The 24,304-nt window shown below is 34.5% G+C and overlaps 2 protein-coding genes across 2 annotated transcripts; one reads left to right on the plus strand and one right to left on the minus strand.

Moving 5' to 3' along the window:
* Nucleotides 1-2,649: 2,649 nt before the first annotated feature.
* LOC130623461 (A-kinase anchor protein 17A-like) lies at nucleotides 2,650-6,213 on the minus strand. Its single transcript, XM_057438947.1, has 2 exons — nucleotides 5,932-6,213; nucleotides 2,650-4,292 (listed from the first exon to the last, which is right to left on the minus strand). The coding sequence occupies exons 1-2, from the start codon at nucleotides 6,065-6,067 to the stop codon at nucleotides 2,926-2,928; spliced, it is 1,503 nt and encodes a 500-aa protein (XP_057294930.1). The 5' UTR covers nucleotides 6,068-6,213; the 3' UTR covers nucleotides 2,650-2,925.
* Nucleotides 6,214-6,353: 140 nt separating this feature from the next.
* On the plus strand, nucleotides 6,354-12,452 carry LOC130623462 (14-3-3 protein epsilon-like). Its single transcript, XM_057438948.1, has 4 exons — nucleotides 6,354-6,558; nucleotides 9,898-10,246; nucleotides 10,840-11,186; nucleotides 11,703-12,452. The coding sequence occupies exons 1-4, from the start codon at nucleotides 6,495-6,497 to the stop codon at nucleotides 11,744-11,746; spliced, it is 804 nt and encodes a 267-aa protein (XP_057294931.1). The 5' UTR covers nucleotides 6,354-6,494; the 3' UTR covers nucleotides 11,747-12,452.
* The last annotated feature ends 11,852 nt before the right edge of the window (nucleotides 12,453-24,304 follow it).

Here is a 24,304-nt window from a genome sequence, read left to right on the forward strand (position 1 = left end):
AATAAGCCAGCTCTAAAGGGGTGGCATGTACCTTATGCTAATGAAGAATTAACCCTATGATGAAAGAATTCTCATGATTTTGCATATAATTTCCGCAGGTATTAATTTTAGATGTTGGCTATCTTTATGCCCACAAAATCTAGTGTAGGAGATCTTCATCATCAAATTGAGATTTTTTAACTGCGCAATACACGCTTTTATAGCAAAACAATTTTACCTGAATCTTCTTAAATTATTCATTAAAAAGACTTTTTAGTTTCCTTACTTCTACCTGCATATACAATCCATACAAACAGTTGAAATGCTCTATAATTGATTTAAAAATGTGTTTGTTTGTATTTTTTTCAATGCAAAGTATTTGGATACAAACTGTTTTTGTCCCCCCCCCCCATCTTTGAAGTTATAGCATCAATGTCCAATATAAGCAAATTTTTATGGTCTCACTAAGTGAGAGCCTCACTTATCCGGATTTTTCTTTAAAGTTAGTAAGGAGTTACCAAGTAATGCGATGTCAGTTAGCAAAAGTCTCACTTATTCAGGATGCCACTTCAATAATCCACGGGTTCGCCCGTCCTTTATATTTACCCTTCGCAACAATTTATATTTATTTATTTATTTATTTAAAAATATTTATACAGGATGAGGATTTCAGTAATTTGCAAATATATACATAAGTACAAAAATCAATGTCCATCCTGTCTGAGAATAAAAATGGAAAAAACAGTAAAAACGATAAAAAACAAACAAAAAATTGATCAAATAGAAATGCAACAATATGCAGACAAGGTGTGAAGTGACTTAATGTGGATAAAAATATATCGTATTTGATATTCGTGTTTCCGTAATATCGTTTTTTAACTAAGCGAGGGGTCCGCGCAGAGACAGACAGACGACAGCTATTATTATAGAGACATAAGGCTCTCGAGAACAACGCCCATTTGCAGCACAAAATTGGCATCAGAACAGACTCGGAAAAAACGACTTACTTACACAGAAGACTTTCTTAACATTTTGATCTTAAAGCCTCCTTTTTTATATCTTATAAGTAAAAAGGTCGGTAGGAAGTGACCAATGTTTTTTACCGGACACCCGACTTTTTATATTTGCCGACTGGATTTTTTGTTGACATTTGGTTTTCCTTATTTAGTGCATTGACTACCTTAAGGAAAGAAACTATTTGCGGAAGAAATCTGTGCGGAATTTATTTTTGTGAATGAGTGACCCAAAAGTAGCATATTTTGCGGAATAGTATAAAGTGGCATATTTTGCGGAATAGATTTTTGCGAATAGCGACCTCAAAAGAGAAATAACGAAGTAAAATTTTGCGGATGCAAAAAATTTGATAAATCGAAAGTCGGAAAAAACCTAGTTTAGTTTTTAAGTGTATGAAAAACATTCGATTTATGGAATATCATCTCTCTATTTTTCATCAAAATTAAGAAAAGAGTACTAGACTGTAACAAATGTAAGATCAAATATCGTCACTGAAAATAACGAAAATATTTCGACATAGATCGTCCTCCACAGACCACTCCTCTTCGTCACAATCATTTCGCCATTGTAGGTAACAAAACTTACCATCTCTATCGACGGTTTCTTGTCCAATCAGCAATGAAGAATGTTTCAGTATTCTCCAATGGGTTGATTGCAGCGAAAGAATCAAGGTTCAGTAGACCTCTTGACACTTCTTCTATACCTTATGTGATGCAAGATGCTTTTCATCCATTTGAAATGATGCCTTGACCTTTTTGAGAGCTTAGATAATCGCCAAGCTCCATAATCCATTCCGCAAAAAGAGGCAAAAACGTAAAGTATTTCGAAAATATGTGCGGAATTTACTTTTGCGGATCACCAAAATTTCTTCACTTCTGCGGAATTACCTTTTGCGGATTTGGACAAAATCCGCACAAATTAATTTCGCAAAAAAAAAGTTTCGCACAAATATCTTTCGCAAATAATTTCTTCCCTAAAGCACCTAAATGTTGAGTATTTCTAGATTTTCAGGTTACTTTCGTAATCAAAATTATTATAAAAGTGAACTTTTAGAGCTTAACCATTGCGGCAAATTTGATTGGTCGGTTGGCACTTGAACTCCGCTTGTGGACCTTTTAGTAATTCCTCGTTGGTACGTATGGTATGTCGTAAGGAGGACATATTCCTCGCCCTCGTGGTTTGTCGCATCTACTAGCTACGTGTGCTAGGAAGATAGCATCGAATCGATAGCGCAGTCGGTAGAGCAATCGCCCATCAAGCGACGTGGGTTCAAGTACTGCTCATATAAACACATCGTTCTGCGAAAAATGAGATAATTGTTGCATACTTCAATCGCAAGAAAACAAAATCCTGGCTATTTTTTTCCCGACAAACGCCTTGTCCCAGCAAACGTCCTGACCCACCTGTCATGTTAACTGGCCCATAGTAAAAAAAAACGCATAAGATTTGGTTGTAAAAAGTGACTATATAAACTTTGTGCAGTTGATAAAAAATTTCACCTACTCTTTGATTCTGCCATTTTTTACCGATAAAGTAAAGAGCGTAGTTTCTTGAAATTTTGAATAAAGGAAATACGCGTGTATCACGGAAATACACGAGTATCACGGAAATACGCGGGTATCATGGGTATCTTGGGAATACCCAGTCAGTCAGTCATAAATTTGATGTTGATATTTTTTATGTGAAGGCGCAACCCAAGAAAAAAACAAATAACAGGTGGTATAATTTTGTTCGTATGTTTGTTTGTTACACAACTTTCCAACATTCCAGAGTTTTCATTGCACACAACGTCCTTGTCTGTTTTATTATATTCTTTTCCATTCAGATAAACCAGCCGAATCACTAAAATATTGCAAGGTTCATCCTTAAAAATATAAAACTGAAAAGCGCTACACGAATAATGATCATCGCATGATTCGCACACTATAACTTTCATCGGCGCTTACCCACTGCAGATCGCGCGCTCTTTTTAGCTTGCTTTATGCTCTTTATTTTAACCTCTCGTTTTCGATCTTTCGACCGTTGTTTTTTCTCCGCCATGATCTTTTTTAAACGTCGTTTAAGCTCCTTTTCCTCGTCATCCAAAGTTACTATTTGTTTCTTCTTCAGTTCCCTTTCTCTTTCCTTCTCTTCTTCTAATTTTCTCTTCTTCTCTTCGATCTGTTTTCTCAACAACAACTCAGCTTGCTTTCTCGCTTCGGCAATTTCTTCTTCTTGTTTTCGCGTCGCGATGCGCTTTAATAGTTCGACCACCAATGCAATGGCTTCATCTTTCCTTTGTTTCTTCATGTTTTCTAACATTTCGAGTGTTTTCTTTTCGCGCTCCTTCTGCTGCTTAATTGCGAGTCGTTTTTCCTCCCTTTTTTTCTTCCTCTTGTCCTCTCGTACACGGCGCCTCTGTTCCTTCTGTTGCAGAGCATCTTGAACCTCTTTTAACTCGAGCAATTCCCTTCGTCGAGATTCCAATCGTTCGATTTCATCTTTTCGCTCACGCTCTTCCCTTTCTTTTGTTTGTCTCTCGTGTTCTTCCGCGTCTTGTCGAATCAATCGCTCTCTTCTTCTATTTCGACGCTTAATGTTTTTCTCGCTTAAGTGGTGCGTTTTGTCAAAGTCAACTTCAATATTCGCAGTAGCACCTCTCTCGTCTTCTAGCATATATAAAAGTTTTTTACCGCGCATAGCTTTCATGCACTTCGCAAAGCCAGAGTATTCCATAAATTGCACGTAACATTCAAAATGTATATTCGAGCTGTGAGAAAATGTTTTGAATCCAGTCTCTTTTACTGCATCGTCGGTTTTCGTTTTTTCGTTTTTAACTTCTTCTAGCATGAGAATTCTTTCTCGATACGGATCATTGTTGGGTATATCAACACACCTCACCTCCCCGAAAGTAGAAAACACTGCAGTCAAAACGAGCTCGGATCCACGTGTGTCTTTCTCGTTCTCTACGAACCATTTCGTCGGCAAGTGACTCATGTAGACCGTATCAGGTCGTTCACCCGGATGATTCTCGTTGGTAGTTTCCGATTCCCGAAAGTGCGAGTTCCAATCGTGCTTCTTCGGGAACGGTATCTTCTTACGAGCAGCTCGTACTCGTAACTGATCGGCGAAACCGTTTAGTTTGATTCCCTTCCCATCAAGCTTGATCAAAAATTTTGTTAGTGTTGTTTTAGAGTCCACTTCAGCATCGAAAGTGAGCAATTCCAGCGAAGATTTTGCAACTTTCAACGATAAGAATTGATCGGGTGCAACCATGGCTTTGAGCCTCTCCATTATCTCCCAATTCGATATGGTAAGACCTAAAAAATTTTTTTGGAAACCGTCAAAACGCAAACTCAAAGCATATTAGATTGCCAACAGTGAGTTGTGGGAACCGAACATGTATATAAATATTTTCAGTTGCACCTTCAACCATTTTTACCACTTCACAACCTGGTATTAAGAGCATCATTATACATGAGGGTACCGAAATTCTTGTTTATATAATGGTCAGTTAGGGCCACTTTTTTCAAATAAATTCCTGGCTTTCTTCTAAAAACTGCCTCGCTTTCTCAAATTCAACCAAATTATTCCTAAAATGGAAAACATCGCTTTCAAGTTTGTTGGCTCCAAAAAATACCACCTGGCCACAAAAAAAGACTAACCTCAAAGTGAACAGAGTTGTGCGACTTACTAATTATACTAAATATTTAAAACTTAATATTTATTGATCAAGTTATATAAAGAGCTTTATGCCACGAACTGGTACAATTTGTAGTATTATATAACTGCCATTATGTCAAAAATATGCAAAAACGCAAAACTCACTCAAAAATGAGAAATTCGAAAACTTCTTTATTATTATTATTACAAAGATTTATACAGGATATAGCCACTTCAGTGTTGGAAACACTGTTATCAATGTGGGTCCTGTGTTCGAAATGTATACATCAAGTATACACCGGTAATAGCTACCCAATTTCCCTCACATGGCATGGATTGACCCGTAGCTGTAGTAAAGGCACTTGCTAAACATGCCTGTGCTGTGGACCGAACCACGGACCTTGTGATTGCGAAGCGAACTTTATAACCACAAAGGCACACACCACTTACGGACTAGGCTATTGCAGGGTTAGGGCAGAAGCATCACATACTGCTTATTCTATGGGGTGCCATTTTGACAGTATATACCACAATTAATACAGCAATTATGGGTCCCTAGTTTAGTCTAGGTAAATAAAATCAGTTTCTTGTTCTACACATATTCAAAAATGCATGTAATATAATTGCATTATATTGTCAATTGTTTGTTTTCTATCCATCGTCCAGTTGGCTTGCTTGCTGATTAAATCAGCACACCTAACAAAAGGTTTTCGTAACACCAAATAACAAAGTATAAAAAAGTACAAAAGATAATAAGTGACCTAATATTGATTAATCCAGATCAAGGCTTTTTGTAAAATCAGACCATTCTGGATCACATCTTTTACCAAAAACTTTGATAAGGAAAACACCTTGTAGCTCTAGCTTGCTGCAGAAAAAGGATTTTTTTGTTGGGTAGATAAATATAACGAAAATAACTAATAGGCAAGAAATAGACAAAAGGAAATAAAGATGTGATATAATTTCTCTTAGCCTTCTATGCAGTATCCTCTGACTGTCCATGGTCTTGTGTCAAGTCTAATTACTACTGCAAGATTTTCTTTTCTTATTTAAATTTGTTTTTTGGGATATATATTAAGAATTAGAATTAGTTGGTTACTAAATTAATGAACAAAATCTCAATGAGGCAAAAAATAGAAACGTGAATGCGATTTGTAGAGAACGGAAATGCGGCATTGTCTTGGGGTGATGGGGTTAAAGTGTGTGAGTAATTGAATTTTAAAAAGTGTTTCAACACTTTGGCAAAGATTTTAACTAGCTACAATTTTTAAAATTAGAACAACACAATAAACTTGCCTGGTATTTTAAGCGACGGCATAGTTACCACAATGACGAGCCTTGAAATAGGCTTTAAATATAAATTTCTCGTGGGGTAAAGATCGAAACATTCTGACAAATCTGCAGCAGACACCACAACAACTGAAGCCGCCATATTGAATTTAAGCTGTCATAGTTTTGAGATTCTGATACACCAGATCATATGTCGAATTACAACCTCGTTACCAGTTTTTGTTGCTATAGTGCTCTTTAGCAAGAAATATTTTGATGTATTACATATAAAGAAAAATAACTTTTCACTTTTTGTAGCCAGAGAAAGCAAGTGTTTATATTATTAAAACAGTCGAGTCGTTATATGCAAAAAAAGTTAATGTTGCACTTCGGGTAGCTACACCCGTTGCATCCGGTTGATACCGAAACAGATAGCGTCATTTGTCACGTGACCAGGAAATTCGTCTTCACGGAACGCAGTTAGATTTTCCTTCACCACTCCCAGGAGCTCTGTTTAATTTATCTCATCTTGTATTGTAATACTTATTTAGTTTTAGTTTTATCGTAGCTAGCATTACTGAATTTTCAATATGGCTGATAAGGAAGATAAAGTATATACTGCTCGTTTAGCAGAACAAGCTGAACGATATGACGGTAAGATAAAGTATAACTATAGCTAACCGTTCAATCTTTATTTATATGCTTTCATTTTATGCAACTTTATACGACTAAATTTATAACTAAAGAAAAGTAAGGGAATTCTTGGCATGATTGGTAAAAATCTAGAAAAGAGCTGTTAGGCCATAGCCACCCATATATATATATGTATCTTCCAATGTTTATTATTCTAAGAAATTAGCCAGCTAGTTAGCTAGCTGGCTAATAGCTAATAAAAATTATATAACTGATTGGTAAAAATGGACATTTGTCAGGATATGTGGGTAACCTGTCAAACTTTCAGTAAAATTAACGCGAAACCCTGCACAAGAATATGAAAAAGAGGGTAGACAAGTTACATTGTGTCATAAACCTACAAAAATGTCAAAAACGCATACTTATGTCAACATAAGTTTGTCCATCAACAAGAACTTTTGAGCCAAAAATGCTTCAAAGGAATAGAATTGTTTATTAACAGCGACACCAATCTTGTATCTCAAAATTTCTCCACATGTCTCTGACGAAAAACATAATAGCAGACATACTACGAACTGTACCACGAACAAACTTTGTTGAAAGTTTGTTCAGATGGAGTTCTGCAAAAAAAAAAAGTGACACAATTCTTTTTACTGTAAGTTGTATTTTTTGTGCGCATAATTAACGGAATTGAAAGTGCTGTTTTGTATTTCCCGAATAATTCGGACGAGTTTGAGAAAGTACCGAAAAATGTTACCCTTAAAAAGCCTGAATTTTGTTTAAAAATTTAAGCATACTTTTGGTTATAGCACAGCATAAATTTTTTATCTTGGAAATTCTACTAAGATAAAAAAAAACATTTCTTTGTCTATCAACGAAAACTGTGTTGACGAAACATCCTTGTAAAAGGGGCGTTCATTCTACAAAAAAAGTTTGTCAATGTAAAAAGGTTTAATTTGTTGTACGTGTATGGCTACAATGATTTGTCAACATTGGTGCTTTAGAGGAGCTGATTAAAATTACAAATGGGTTGTCCTTTTATCAATGAACTCGAAATGACTTCAGTCAAATTTTTTTACAAATTAAAATAACTTATAATTCTTAAAAAGATTGAGACAACAGTCATTTTAAACGGTAGTGAGTGATATATGCACACATGCATACATGCAAAATAATTTAGCATGGTTTAACAAAACTATATAATTGACTAATGATATACACTAGGAAGTATGCCTAAATTACTTAATATGTATACATTTACTATATATACCTATCAAAATATTCACAAAAAGCCTGTAGTGGCAGAAAATCATGCTGAAATTGATTGTGATAAAGTTATAATACCGATTAGGCTAGTACACAATTGTTATTTATGCTTTCTAAGTGCATTGCTTTTGGGTTTTTTTTCAAAATGTTTGTAATTGTATATATATTGTTGTTTTTGGCTGTTGTGTATTACGTAAGGCATTGAAACCATGGTAAAATCATGTTTGCAATGGGCCCACCATATGCGTGAGATTTGTGGTCTGAAATTTTGTGTATGTTTAATTCTTAACATTTTTTACACTTAAGTAATATATACATTGTTTATAACATCTGTGTACTAAAAAAACATATGGTTATTTGATGTTTGTATAGTATTATCATGAAGGTAAACCACTCAAAAGGCTAATAATTATTGAAAATATTACAATTATTTTCCAAAATGTTCTTCTTTCAAGATATATAATAAATTTTCGTAAATATTTCTTAACCTGTAGAATTTCTAGATAACTACTTGTATTTTGGCTAATAGACATACACCGAGTGCATTATATATGTTTATATAAACTAGTGTTATGGCTTATAAAAATGTTGGCCCAGTTGTTTGATAAGTTCAAATCACATGAGTGTTTTTATAATTTTATAAAGTATTACATGCCAAAAATTGCACTATATACAAAATGATTAAACTTTGTTAATTACTTTAAATCACTTAAATAAACGAAGAAACCTTTTTTTTAACAAAAGAGTTTTGTGAATAAAAGGTTTTTTAACTTCTTACATAAGTAGCAAACATGGTGTCAACTCTATAGGAAAAGCAAACGGACAGGCCTTTCCTTAAAACTATGATAAATTATACATTCATTGCAAATTTTAATATAACTTAAATAAATGAATGATTTTAGTCTTATAAACTTGGACATTGCATGTTTTAGTATTTTGTTGTATTGGTAAAATAAAGCCTTCAACAAATAACAAATGTTTAATTTTAATATTGTCTCAAAATGTTTTAAACTTTGTTTTGAAAACATTATGCCCAGGCTAGCCTTTGTTTTATCTCTTAGGCAGACAATTCCCAGTTAAAATTACTAGTTTACTTTCCCAATTATTAAGCACCCTTTTGCTAAAGACTTACGAAGGTCATTTTTCGAAACCTAATATACAAAATTAGGTAAAAATCCATTCTATGAATATACATATTTTTCCTGTTGTAAATGCACTAAAAATACAATAATTACATGGTATTAAAGTCAGGAGAGCTGTTTCCAATCATTTGAGACAACAGCAGTGTAAAAATTTTCCATAGAGAATTCCTGGTTGGGCCTAACGGCTTGAAATGTAACGCCCTGCTGCCCTATTGTATTCTAAGACTGCTTAAATTTATTGTTTTAATTTTTTTTATCATACACATTTCAAAACCATTTAAGGATACTGCAATGGTTCAGACTCCTTCATTATTTTTCAAAAGTTCTGGGGTTTGCTTGGAGATAAAAACCGATTAAATTGTCTATAAGATATTATAAATATAGAATTTAATTTTTTATCCTGGTAGCCATAACTCTACATGTTTTTTTCACTAAATTTAAAAGTGTAAACTCACCTTCTTTTTATTTTTTTGCGTAATATTTAGGCATCTTTGCAAATAAAATTTGAGAATTCTTGAATAACTTCCTTCCTTTTCTAAAAGCACCTGCATTTTTATGGCGTATGCGGCTTATCAACACCTTTATTTTTTAGTGATTGAGATTTTTCGTTATCTGTCTTTTTTGGGTTTATTTATAGAGCTTTTGAATTTTTTAAGTGTTTAATCTAATTAATGTCTGAAATAAAAAAATTGAAAATGTTTCATTTCAAAGTCGCAATGATCCCCCAACAAGTTCTATATGATAGTCCACTGTTTTGTTTTTTAACCAGTAATACGTGGTATAATGTTGCTAAGGACGCCAAGATTTTATTGATTGTCTTTTCTAACGAATTATATATGACAGTCTACTGTTTTTTTCCAGTAATATGTAGAAAAGTGTTGTTAAGAACGCAGAGACTTCATTGGTCGATCTAAGAATATCAATAAACAAAGCTTGTTCTCTTTTCCTCTAGAAATGGTATCAGCTATGAAAGACATTGCACAGATGGGAGTTGGGCTCTCAACTGAAGAGCGAAATCTTTTATCAGTGGCATACAAAAATGTCATCGGTTCTCGGCGAGCATCTTGGCGTATAATATCGAGTGCAGAGGCGAAAGAAGAGGCAAAGATGGAGAAGGAAGAGGGAGATAAGGATTTCTTTAAATTAACAGAAACATACAGAAAACAAATAGAGAAGGAGCTGCAGGATATTTGTAGTGACATTCTTGACCTGCTGGACAAACATCTCATTCCATCAGCGACAGTAGCAGAGGGTGAAGGTACTACAGAAGTTAACGAAGCATATGTGTTTTACTACAAAATGTAAGTTGTGGTATATTTGTTGTAAAGACTTCTAGAAACTGGATTAGGGTTGCCACACCTCCTACACAATAAATAAACGTGGACTTCCTATAATCTCCTAAATAACCTAAAATTTGACCAAAAACCTGAATTCTCCTTAAACCTAAAATTGTGCAGTTTCAAATCTGAGGTTCCCCTGCAGACAAGAGGAAGTTAGGGAGTGGGGTGCGGATGCGGATGTGGGATCTCACTTACCTTATTTAGTTAGTCGTGCAAGCTTTATTTTAGCACATTATATGTTTTAGGAGAACTTTCCTTTGACTATTAAGAACGTCATAACAACATTTGAAAACAAAGCTTACAAGATGCGCTTGTCTCAGGGCACCCATTTAATTTGGTGTTGAGAATTTTTATAGTATGAATTTTAACGACAGTGGGGGAAAGTTACTTTGTTAACCAAACCAAATTGCCAACAATACAAGATTTTTACCAGCTTTTTATAAGTAATTCAGGGGAAAATCTAATGTACTTAAACAAAAACAAAATATAGACAAACAAAAACAAAAGGGATGTATTACACGACGAAAGTTATGTTATTGAGTATATCTTTATAGGAAAGGCGACTACCTTCGTTACTTGGCAGAATTCTCCAGAGACAACGAACGGAAAGAAGCTGCTGAGAATTCACTCGTGGCTTACAAAAGCGCTTCTGATAAATCTGCTACAGCGCTGCAACCAACCCATCCCATCCGACTTGGATTGGCCTTAAACTTCTCTGTCTTCTACTACGAGATTCTCAATTCACCCGAGCGGGCTTGTCGTCTAGCCAAGCAAGCGTTTGACGATGCTGTTACAGAACTTGATGGATTGCCAGAGGAGAACTACAAGGACAGTACATTGATCATGCAGTTGCTTAGAGATAATTTAACGTTATGGACGTCGGACATGCAAACCGAGGAAGGTAAGTACAAAGATCTGCGATGGTGATAATAATAACACAGGGTGGATTCACCTGAAATCTCCTAAGGACAGAAAATATTAAATTATTCAAAAAATTTGTGTACTGTGTGTACACTGTTGAACTATTTTATTATTATTATCACGCAAAGATTAGCGAGTATTTTTTGTTGGAAATTTCCCTGCCTTTTGCTTTAATAGTTATTAATATTTTTTGTGTGAAAGTCAAAATGGCGGCAATGCAAAAACACGTGGTCTACTTTGTGACAAACGTTTCATGTTTACAATGACGAACATATCATTTTCAAAAACTTTTTATTATATTGAAGAGAAGTAAGTTTGCGCATTACTAACAGACTGCAGACAGTGAGTAGGATTCAATCCGCGGTCCCCAGAATTATAAAGTATTGCCGCCTCGGTGTAGTGGGTTCGTCTGCGGCTCTAGGTTCTGGGGAGCAAGGACTGCTGAAAGAAAGATAAATATGAACAAAAAAATCTCACAGTGTTGTTGATTTTTTAGCAGAAAAAGGTGACTCCGAATTACAAGACGTTGAAGATAAATAAACAGCTAATTATATTAATGCACCATCATTCGATGAAAAAAAACATTGTTTACACCAATATCGAGGTGATATCTGGACCAATATTGATGCCGTTTTCTCTCAACATGCAACTGGAGCGCTTAATATGTCATTGTGCTTTGTCTGGTCTGAAAAATTTTCTTTAGCCCTGCAGAATTATTTGCAATTTTTGTGTCTGTCTTTCTGATTGTTTTTTCTGAAATTTGTTTGGCCAAGTATCTTACGTTGATTAATTTTCGTTAAGGCTTATTTTCGCAAAATAAAAAAATGCTTTTCGCAAAAATTAATTCTCGCAAGTCATTTATGCTGAGATTTTTCGCGAATACATCATTTTAATGTTTGAAAAATTTCACGCAAACAAATTTTCGTTAATATGGTTGAAATTCGCGAAAATTAATCAACTTTAGCTCCAAGTGAATATCAACTTCCAACAAAAGAATAATTAACATAACCAATTCAATTAAACGAATGTTTTCAATTAACGCTTTTTAGTCGCTTCTTGTCGCTTTTTGTTCCATAGGAAGATAAAAAGAGATTATTATTATTGGCATGTACCCCACTGTATATGAGTTTCCGTCTTATTTATACATTGTTTATATTATAGTTCATTTGGTGTGTGTTGTTGCGACAGTAGAAATTTATTAATTTATTTGAACACGAGAAAAAAAATATGAGCTTTGTCTTCCATAGCTTGTTCTGTTGTCTTAATTATCCAACATCTTAAAGAGGCTACGAAAAGGCTGTTTGTTTTCGACTTTAGTGACTTACACGAAAGTCGAGCTAAGGGCGCTGGAAAGATTTATGATCACTGAGGACAAAAACAACAACTTAAATCATCTTAAATATCATATTGGGCATCAAATATAACTGAAAATGACAGTAAAGTCCCTTCATATATTGGATATCCATGATTTATTCGATATAAGTACTTACCTTGCTTTAAACTCAACTTTTTAATAAAATAAACTTCAAACCTTTAAAATTAGCTAGCTAGCTATTAGCCTAGTTGACTAAACTTTCTTCGAGGATATCTAAACCAGTTTCCTTCAAACGAAAGCTTAGACGTAAACAAATGTCACGGCAAATCCCTAAAATTCAAATCCACCTCACAGCAAACCCCGAATTACAATCAACCAATCAGGGCAAATTCGGTGTGGTCACATGTTCCCCTCTTAAATAATACAAGAATTAATTATATTTCTTCAGGTGAGTAAAACCATTCTCGCTTTAAACAAAAGATTTCCGATAATACCACGTAAACAAAGAACAATAGAACTAACCAATCAAAAAGGGCGGTCAGTCTTCTGACCGCAGAAAAATCGTTCGAGACCTAGCGTAATTTTTTCCACCTTCACTATTCCGATTTCCTGGTGGTAGGAAAAATTATGCTATGTCTCCTAGCTAGCTATATCCTTCGAAATTTTGCATAAAAACATCAAGTTTATTGTTTTGTTCAGTTTTGATGTCATTATTTGGCTTTATAACTCGTTATGCCAGGTGAAAACTGTGCATTTTTTGGTTGTCCTGTCTCAAGAAGATTTAAAGGGGTTAGTGTGTTTAAAGTTTCGTCCCCAAGTAACGATATAAATAAGAAATGGGCTGAACTTATCAATATTATGACAAAGGACAGAGTTGTGGATGTTTCATTAAAAAAACGTAAATGAAGTTTGCAAGTTATATATATGCGAAAGACATTTCTCCAAAAATGATTATTGGGAATGTAAGTTTCTGACATGTTAATTTACTTTGTCTGTTGTGTAGGTTTTTTTTATTGTAGCTAGCTAGCTAAAGCTATACTAATCAATTCATGTACTTATAACAGCTCCTGGACAAAAGAATATAGCTATTATCGAATAATTCCTTTCTAGAATAGCTAGCTTAGCAATATATTTAAGAAAGTTACACTAGTTCTAATTTTGTTCATTACAGATGCAACACCAAAAACTTTGAAAGAAGGAGCCGTACCAACATTAAATCTGCCAAAAGAAAGATTGTTTCTCTTAAACCGCGTTCAACCCAAGTTTGTCCAACTACTTCCATTGACCAATGTGAAGAATTCATGGTATTAGCAGAGTCTCCTCCATCTTCAACACCTGTTTCTGTTTGCAAATGTTTATTGATCAATCTTTAACATATTCTGTGAGAGTGTATGGATTGATGTTAAAAGATGATCATTTTCTGTATAAATCTAATGGACACTCATTATGTAACATTACTTTATTTAATTTAATAGCTGAACTTCGAATCCGAGTAAAGCAATTAATTACAAAAAGCATGTCATACTGAAATATCAACAGCTATCTTTCAAGCCAAGATTTCATCAGGATCAGTCAAGTGCTTGTGATATCCTACTTAGTCACACTATGTCATGTCATAATTGTGAGTCGCTGAAAATTAAGTCTACTTATGAACGAAATCGTAAGAACGCCATGTTAAATCAACCTGCAGAATTAAATGCTCCTGTAAAATTGTAATCACCAGAGCGTATTAAATTGAACCTGCAAACACAACGTTTAAAATGTGAAGAATTGGAGCAGCAACTGGCTAAAATGGGAGTGGCATTGCAAAAAGAAAGCCAACCGATAATTTCTGACACTAACAATGATTTTAAATCATTATTTTCTGGATGTCACCAATAAGATGTTCCCAATTTCATGAACTTGTTTTGGGAATAACAGCAAAAATATGTTAATTCTTTATATCCTAATATTGCCATCCAATGATAATTAAATACTGTCTCAACTTAGCCGCAAAATCACCATCCGCCTACTCTGATCTCCGATATGATGGCAACATTGGATCTGGTATATTAGTTCTACTAAGTTTACGTGCCCTGCGCGATTACAAAAATTATATTCACCCAACCGTGGTTTTAACCCTGCTGTGATACAAGATTTAGTTTAGAAAACAACTGATTTCTCTGGACCAGAAAGATTTATCAACATTATGTTTGATGAAATGAAGGTACAAGAAGATCTTGTTTGGGATAAACACTCAGGAGAACTGATTGGGTTTGTTGATCTGGGTGATATACATACAAACTTTGCCACTTTAAAAAACGTTAAAGAACTAGCTACTCGTGTACTTGTTTCTCTGGTCAAAAGTATTGTAAATCCATTGTCATACAGCTTAGCTACATTTGCAACAACTGGTGCTACATTCTTTCAAATCGTGCTAATTTTTTTGGAAACCTGTATGTTATCTTGAAGGAATCAATTTAAAAGTTATTGCTACAACTGCAGATGGAGCTTCCTATAATCGAAAGTTTTTCTGAATGCACAAAAATCTGACTGGATACTCTGATAAAACAGTTGCGAATCTAACAAAAAATCTTTGTAGTGTGGAGCAACGTTTTATTTACTTTATTCCAGATGTTCCCAATCTTATTAAAACCGCAAGAAATTGCCTTTCTAATTCTGGGTCAGGTCGTGTAACTAGATTTATGTAGAACAGTGGCTTTTTCATCCTTTGGTCACATATTTCAATTTGTTTCATGAAATTTAGAAGTGGACTGAAACTTGTTCCAAAACTTAAAACAGATCATATCAATTTGACACCATACTCAGTTATGAGAGTTCGGCTTCCTGCCCAGGTACTGAGCGAAAGCGTTGACAATGTCCTTAACCAATTTGGTCCTCAAGAGGCATCTGGTACCGCAAAATTTTGTCTAATGATGACAATTTTTTTGTGTTCCTAACGTTTAAACAAACGTTAGGAACACAGCAGAATTCACATTAAAACAGAAGCCTTTTTTTAAAGCCATATGATTCAGTCAATGATAAAAGGTTTGCTTGGCTGGAGAGTTTTTTATTATATTTTGTGGAGTGGAAGGAGTCTTTTTTCAGAAAATGCCAAATCCAATATGTTTATTTCGTGGCAAACACATGAGGGTTTTCAGACAACAGTCCATTCGTTTATTGAAGTAGTCAAATTTTTATTGCAAAATGGAGTAGCCTATGTTCTATCTGAACCATTTTGCCAAGACGACGTAGAAAATTATTTTGGTAGACAGCGTGTCATTGAAAGAAGACGTGACAATCCAACAGTTAGGGATGTGGGTTATAATGACAATACTATCAAGACATAATATTCAGTTTGACCGATTTCTGGTAATGTACAAGGGCAAGAAAAATATCATTGACAATACACCTTTTCCAAAAAGAAAAAGATGCCTTAACTTCCATCTTAGACGCATCGTTCTGGACATGGACTATAAAAACTGTCACACCGGCTATTTTTATAGCCACAAATTTTTTAAAAACATTAATATTTCGCTATTTACTAGTTTTCTTTATACTGAGTGCAAGGCGAATATTTGCTGTTTGCTCTTCTGAGCAGTTTGAGCTCCCCTCCCATCGACAGATAATATGTAGTGAGCTACTGAAGTTCGGAATTAAGCCTGGTTCAGACTGACGTGCGTTGCGCTGGCGACAGTGGAGTACGCATGCGCACTTGTTTAAGTTTCAAAAGTGGCGGCAGAATGCTGCAACCCGTTGACATTGGCACAAGGATTTTGTTAAAATTTTTGCGACGTGGACAAAGACGAAGCTGTAATTTTCGTCCTATTATAACGAAGTCACAGAAAAAAATTAAACATAAAGAAAAGGAGACTTTTTTTATGTCTTTAAAATACTTATCCTGTTTATCACATAAAACAGGATATTTTCACACAGCCATTTTTGTTTGTTTTCTATTGACATCGTTATACTGTCCATGTGAAAATGAAAAAAGAAAATCTTCCAACCTTTTAAATTTTTTGCGTCATACTTGCGCACGTTGTGCTCGTGTTCATATTTTAAAATACTGCTGAAATAGTGCTTCAAGATTGACACAACGACACAAGATATCAAAAGGTTTTGATACTATTGCGCGCTTGCGTCGATTTTGCGCACTCTTGAGGTGCTATTTTCAAAACTGTTCACACTGTGCGCAACATTGCGCAACCGCAACGCAACCGCAACACATTCACAAGTCAGTCTGAACCAGGCTTTACCTTCTCCATGTTGCGTGAAGCGGAGCGAGTTTGCAATGCTTCCTTGAGAGGAGAAATTTTAGGCAGAAAAAAAAATTGGTAGAAAGTAAATTTGAACCTAGATTTGACAGAGCGCAATTTTTTGTCAAAAATGCTACATTTTCTTTTCGTCGAATCTTCCCTTAAGGTATGTATCGTTAGATGCCCCTCTCATGTTTCGTTGGTCCTAATTTGCTGGTTTTAAAAACCGTCGTGCACCAAATAACTGTGAGCATTGTTCAGAGCAAGCCTGTTTGACAAGTTTGCCTCGTTGTTTGGATGAAAGATGTAGGCGAGTTTACATTCCAACATGCCGAAAGTTTCAAACAACTAATGAAAAAAGTTCCTGGTCGCTATAAATAGTTTGTATGCATCGACATACAAGATCTTTTTTAAAAGGAAAACGGAAGCGAAAAGATCGCTGGAATTATTTGGAAGAGCAAGTCTTTGGTTGCTGTTACACGATTTTTATTGATTGTTCTATTTTTTTGGTTACATACACTTACTTAGTACTTGGATATTGCTTCTTTTTGATGAACGATATGCATTTGAGGACGATCATTTTATGCATGTTCGTGTCCCACTGTGTTGGCAACAAGCTTCCCAAAATATGGCTTACTAAAAACTCAACACCTTCAACGACGACAGCCCATGAAGTTGAATCTTATCGCGCAACTGCAACAGATCATACAGAACCAGCATCTAACAAAGCCAAGATGGTTCACTGTGACGAACATTGTAAACTTCGACAGAAAATTGCTAAAGAATTTAAGCAGACTACGTCACTTCCTGCATGGCATTACGCAACGTTTGATTGGAGAAAGAGAAACAAAAACCGGAACTAAAAAATTTCTTAGAGGCATGTGAAAATGCTCTCTATTTTTTTTAACAGAACTGCTGGCTGTTCTTAAAATTTCCTTTTGTTTTTATGTTGAAATATTCTTAGTGCTTTTCTTTATTCTTTGTATGGTAATAAAGCCTTTTTTTATTAAAAAATGTCTTATCTATAAAACAACAGTAGAGTTGAGTATAGTAGAGAATTTATGCAAGTTTGGCGAAAAACTTAACTTTCTACAATGTGAAAAAATCGCAGAAACTTTCCTGAATTTTATTACCTTCGTGAATTATATCATCACCCATAGTTCCTCTACTTGAAGTATACTGCACGTTATACTTGGCAAAAAGTAATACATGGAAACACACATGCAAGACACAAAAAAGCACCTGGAAGGAGTGCTACGTTTAAGATAGCTTACTTCATACCTATAAGAAGATTGTATTCTGTTCTTATGTTTTTTAGAAATCCAGTCTTGATTTGCACTTACCATGTTCTCAAATTTTAAAATTAGACCTGTGTTCTTATAAAATTGTTCTTGGAAGTCATAATGTACGGTGGAGTCACGATATACCGAACCCCCGATATAGCGAACATCTTGACATAACGAACCAAAGATCATCCCCCTTGAATTTAGGCCTAAGAAACTCTTATAAATACTTTCTGTATAACGAACCCTCGATATAGTGAACATCTTGATATAGCGAACCAACTTTTTCGTTTCCTGAACTCAACCTTGATAGAACAAACTCAAGGCACTAAATAAAACAAAAACTCGGCAATATGTTCAAAGCTTTTTGCATCATCGGAAGCGTGTCACAAACAAAACAGTACGTCATCCAAGTCGAAAAGTTTAAATCAGTAGAGCATGCAGTGGAACAAAAATAAATTTCAACTTTCAGATATCATCTTGTCAATAACATTTTCATCAGGTATATTCTCTTATAGATAATGCTTACGCAAGAAAACACATGTTAGAACCACTAAGAGGTAATTTGCTAGGTTTATGGAGACATTGCATCGTGTAATGTAAACAAAAATTTACAAATGCTGATTCAGATTGGTTATGTTTTTGGAATGCATTGTATTATAGTCAGGGTTAAAATTTTCAATTTTTTTATTTGGTTACCATACGTGGTTCGTTATGCAGAGAGTCTGGGTATTAATTTGTTTTTTTGGACCAATTCAATTGTTATTCACTTTTGAGCATTTTTTTTTCTACTTTTGTTTACAACCAATTTCGAAATTTTGAATACTTACAACACGTTTGATTATTAAACACCAGTCCTCTTTCAACAAATTTTGTAAGCAACAGTGCGCATGTTCAGTTAAAAGATTGATCCATTGTGTAATCGAAATGGCCATCGCGCACTTCCTGTGAAGCAACCTCGATTCCAGAGCACACATGTTTTTACAAAAATTCATAATAAAGAAAACGTTATGGGATGAAGGTTGGTGTTGAGTTCTGTTTCATAAGCTATACCAAGCTGAACAAAATCCTTAAGAAATATATAAACATATAAAGTTTTTTTCCTACTTAGTGTGGTGTATATAATAAGTGAGATATGACATAGTTCTACCGTAAGTATCAATGCGAGAATTTGATATAATGGCAGCCAATTCGAGCTACGATTGTGAACAAATAAATACAGTTTTTTTGAGCCTTAAATTTTTAATGAGTTAGCGCAATCCGATCGTCCGAAAACAATCATTCGGAATTTCTTAGCAATTTGACAATCGTAAATAGAGTCATGTTTATAAACATGACTCTGTTTACTGTTGAACTTGTTATTTTACTAATAAATAAGTAAATAAGCTATGAATAGATTTGAAATTTATAAAATTTACGCAAAAAACTTCACGCCGCTTGAGATCTGTTTACTTGCATCAATACAAAAACTTATAGAACACCTTAAAGGCAGACTGTCTAGCCGCCAAAAAATATAATCGAATATAATCGGTTGTTTACCAAGTTTGCCTGTCAGTAAAAATAACAGCGAAAGAAATGAACTTTCTCTGTTTGTATAACGAATAACTACTTCCCACCCAATCGGAGCAGTTGACATGGATCAACCTTGTCAACAGGAGATCTTGTATCTTTTCTAACATCGCAATGGCCTCGTCATTCCGACGTAAGCTTCGAATAAAGTCCGAAAGAACAGGAAGTATTTTATACTGAAATTTTATGACATAATTATAACATGATTTATAACATAAAACTAAACAATAAATTTGTTAACAATATAGATGAGCAAGGTTAATTTCCTGAACTGTAAGAAATGATCCACTTTTTATTTGACTTTTGATACAGGATCCATTTGAATTGTCACTTCTGAGTGATCATTATGCTACATTTGGGCCACAACAGAGTGATAGCCTCCATTCAACTAAAATTAACTAACATAAAAAAGTGCCAGCAAAAGCATTTAATCTTATTCGCAAAAATTCACAGATGCCTTATCTTGCTACATCGTTTTTCTCAGAAGCATTCCATACACTAAGAAAAGTTGTCTTTGCCTTAACTTGGTGAAAATCTTTTTCAAAATGGTGAAAATCTTTTCAAAATGGCGAAAATCTTTTTCAAAATGGTGAAAATCTTTTTTAAAATGGAGAAAATCTTATTCAAAAAAGAAAAAAATATTTTTCGAAATGGTAACAATGTTTCCCGAAAAAAGAAAAAATATTTCTCAAAATACATGACCTTAACCTCGTTTCCAGGGTATTTTATATTCTGTATCGACCACAAGAACATAGCGAAAGGCTATGACCGCAAGGCTTGGTAACGAGGTGCAAGACCTCATCTCTTTTAATCTCCAGAAAATACAACTGAATTGGTATTTGGTAGGTGAGTTAATAAGAAATTAGCTATTTTAGCAAAATTACAGAGTTAGAGACTTACCCCTTTTTACCCAGTGCACACAGCCCCACCCAGGCAAACTATTGTTGGAACTTTTACTTTTACTTTTGCGCCGCAGATTCAGGACGCTAATCAATCAAAATACAAAGTTTCACAATAAACGACCGCTTTGCTACCTATTGGAAAACAGACTTTAAGTTTAACAGAAAAACGATTTCTCGCTCCTTTAAACTTCCTAGTAGTTATTACTGGAGAAAGTGTCAATAGGGTTTCAACATGGGCGAATATTCAATTATTTAACCCTAAAAAAGAATGTGAAAACATGACGGTATACAAATGCTTGGCCGAGTGGAAGTTCTCAGGTGGCTACATTCCCAGAAAATCAATCAAGTAGTTGAATTCTGTCCATTTCATTCTCTTTACTTTACTTTTCCCGCTAAAAAAGGGAACTTGAGGGTACCGCCATTATATTCGGCACCAGACCTTAACTCGCCACAGCTCTATTAGAGAAACTTTTTCACCATTTTTTGGGAAACATGCATTCGAATCAACGGACGTCTACTGTATTTCAAATAATATTCTCACCATATCGAATAACATTTTTACTATTTCGAAAAACATTTTCACACAATCTCGAAAAAGATTTTTTGCACCTATCGGCTTCCGTAGAAAACAATGAAAAATATTCTATTTAATTTTATCATTTCCACCTGGCAGCAAACAACCGATTATATTTGAGGATCGTGTTAGGAGATAGACAGTCCGCGTTTAGGGTTCTATAAGTGTTGTACTGATGCGTGTAAACAAACCTCATGCGACGTGAAGTTATTGCGTAAATTTTACAAATTTAAATCTATTTATAACTTATTTATTTATTTATTTATTAGTAAAATAACAAGCTTAACAGTAAATAGACTATTCATTTTTGTAAACAACTGCGATAGGCAGTCCGAAATTTGTAAAGCATTCCGAATGATTGTTTTCGGACGATCGGACTGCGCTTTCAATATCCGTGTTGCCCCAAGAAAAACATTTAAAAAATTTAAGGCAGCTCGAAAACCGTCTTTTCTTCTTGTAGGTCGATAATATTGAACCATAGGGTTTACCAGGAAGTGTGTTTTTTCAATTCGATTACACAACAGATCAATCTTTTAACTGAGCATGCGCACTGTTGCTTGCAAAATTAGTTGAAGGAAGACTGGTATTTAATAATCAAACGTGTTGTAAGTATTCAAATTTTGAATTTTTTTTCAAAGCAGACGTAAATATAAAATTAAAAAAATGCTCAAAGTGAATAACAAATAAATTGCTAAAAATATTCATACCGTGTTATATATAGGAACAATTTTACAGGAGCACGAGCCTAATTTTCAAACTCGAGAACATGGTAAGAACAAACCCAGATTAAATTTCTAATAAATATAAGAACAAAACACAATTTTCTTATAGATATATACTAAGCTATCTTAAACGTAGCACTCTTTCCCGGTGCTTATTTTTTGTGTCTTGCAGAAGATGTGTGTTTTCCGTGTATGACATTTCGTCGAATTTTTCCTGAAACGTGCATACACTTTAAGTGCAGAAACTTTTGGTTGTTAAACTTTTCGCGAATTCGACCAAAATTAGTGAAATTCGGCAAAATTTCTTTCCTCCAAGGCTTCTACGCTTGAATTATTCTACTGTTTTTAAAGAATAGACATTTTTAAGGAAAAGAGCTTTATTGTCATCGAAGGAATAAAGAAAAAAAAAATTTACACTAGAAATAAAAGTAAATTTAAGAACATCCAACAGTTCTGTTAAAAAAAAGAAAGAGCATCTTTCTCTAATAACGCTTTTAGTTCCGCTTCCTGTTTCTTCTTCTGAAATCCAATGTTGCGTAATGCCATGCAGGAAGTGGTGTAGTTTTCCTAAATTCTTTAGCAATTTTCTGTCGAAGTTTACAATGTTCGTCACAGTGAACCATCTTGGCTTTGTTAGCTGCTGGTTCTGTGTGATCTGTTGCTACTGAACGAGGAGATTCAACTTCATGGGCTGTCGTCGTTAAAGGTGTTGAATTTTTTGTAAGCCACCTTGTGGAAAGCTTGCTGCCAACACAGAGACACACAAACATGCATAAAATCATCGTCCTCAAATGCATATCGTTCATCAAAAAGAAGCTTTTTTCAAGTACTAACATAGTGTATGTAACTAAGGATAGAGCAGTAAATAAAAATCGTGTTTTAGTAACCACAACTTGAAACAACTTTTCTGCTTCAGTATTTTTTCTTGAACAGATTTATATGCGTACTTTCTATTTATAGGCCACAATTTTTTTCTTCAGTTGTTTGTAACATTCGGTATATTGGAATGTAAACCGTCTATCTGCATCTGTCATACAGACAACGAGCCTTGTTCATGATACTCCGAAAAAGAAAAAGAAATTCATCTTCGTCATCTTCTATTACAATATATTGATGAAATAAATTAATGATAAATTTTCATTTCCTACGAGTATCAGTTCCTGTTTTTTTTTAGAATACATATTTTAGACTACATATTATGTTTTTTGTATAATAACATTGCTAGTCTAAAAATTTACAACAACGTGAAAACTAGATCAGAAAAGGGGAACATGAACGTATGTTGCAAGATAATCGGAAAAACGGGCTAATTAAATTTTGGAGAAGTTTCAGAAAGAGTTTTTCTCTAAATATCAAACGTCGCAGTTCTTAATAGAGAGTCTATATCATACCAAAAGATCTTTTTTTTAGTTTTTTTAGTTGCTTCCTCAATTCTAAACAAATTTGACATTTATCGTTACAGCCTCTTGAAGATTTTTTTGCTTCTCCTTTTCTGTATTTTTTCTTTTGCATCTTGCCATTGGGGTACGTCTTTCTCATTCCTTATAAAGATTCTTCCGAACTTTGAATTGACTTTATTAACATTTCAGCAATTAAACGCAAATTTCTGGACGATTTACTTCGATGGTTTGTTGAACCGGATGTTGAAATTTTAAAATGCATGAAAAATCAGACGGGCACAAGGATAATAATGGCTGACGGTTTTTGCTACAATGTGGTAACATCAGGTTGTACACTTTTTTAAAATAGTGTGTGCGATTTGCTCGATTTTTGACATACTGTATACCTGTACTAAAACGCTTCACCAAGCTTTCAACGCCAGGTCACACAGTTACAAGTGCCTCACCCGGCGTTTCGACGCGGTTCCTCCGGCTAGTCTGTTTAATAATAACCGTCGTCTATCTATCTCTGCGCAAAATTGTATCAGAAGTACCAAGACACAAGAAAAACGGCAAATAACGGACAGATGACCCCGTGGATTATTCCACAGGCCACGCCTGCCTGTCTTTGCGTCAGACTGCACCGCAAGTAGCGAAACACGAAATGTGGTAAATAAAGTACAGGCGACTCCCTCGATTTATCCACAGAACATTGACTAGCCTCCTTAAGGTTAGCCGTCGTCTGTGTGTCTTTGTGCAAGATGATACTGGAAGTAGCGAGATACATGAAATGTGGTGAATAAGGAAGGTCAGCCCTGTGAATTTATTCACGGAAAACCGACTAGTCTATATTATAAAACCCGAATTTCCGCGTGCGAGTCAATTTTTTTCTTTTCACCTAAGCACTTTGACGAGCCTGGAGTTTTAAATATCAAATATTTTTTTCAACTTTTCCTTATTTGACACTTTCATTTACAGGTTTTTTTATGTTTGCCTATGATTTTGACATATGTGCACTACATTTGAAGTATCTATATGTATTTTTCCGCCATATGTATAAATTTCTTAATGTTGCAGATATTCTGAAATTGAAAAGTTTCTCAAAAGAGTAATATAATA

The sequence above is a fragment of the Hydractinia symbiolongicarpus genome, chromosome 13, assembly GCF_029227915.1.
Source record: "Hydractinia symbiolongicarpus strain clone_291-10 chromosome 13, HSymV2.1, whole genome shotgun sequence".
Classification (NCBI taxonomy): domain Eukaryota; kingdom Metazoa; phylum Cnidaria; class Hydrozoa; order Anthoathecata; family Hydractiniidae; genus Hydractinia; species Hydractinia symbiolongicarpus.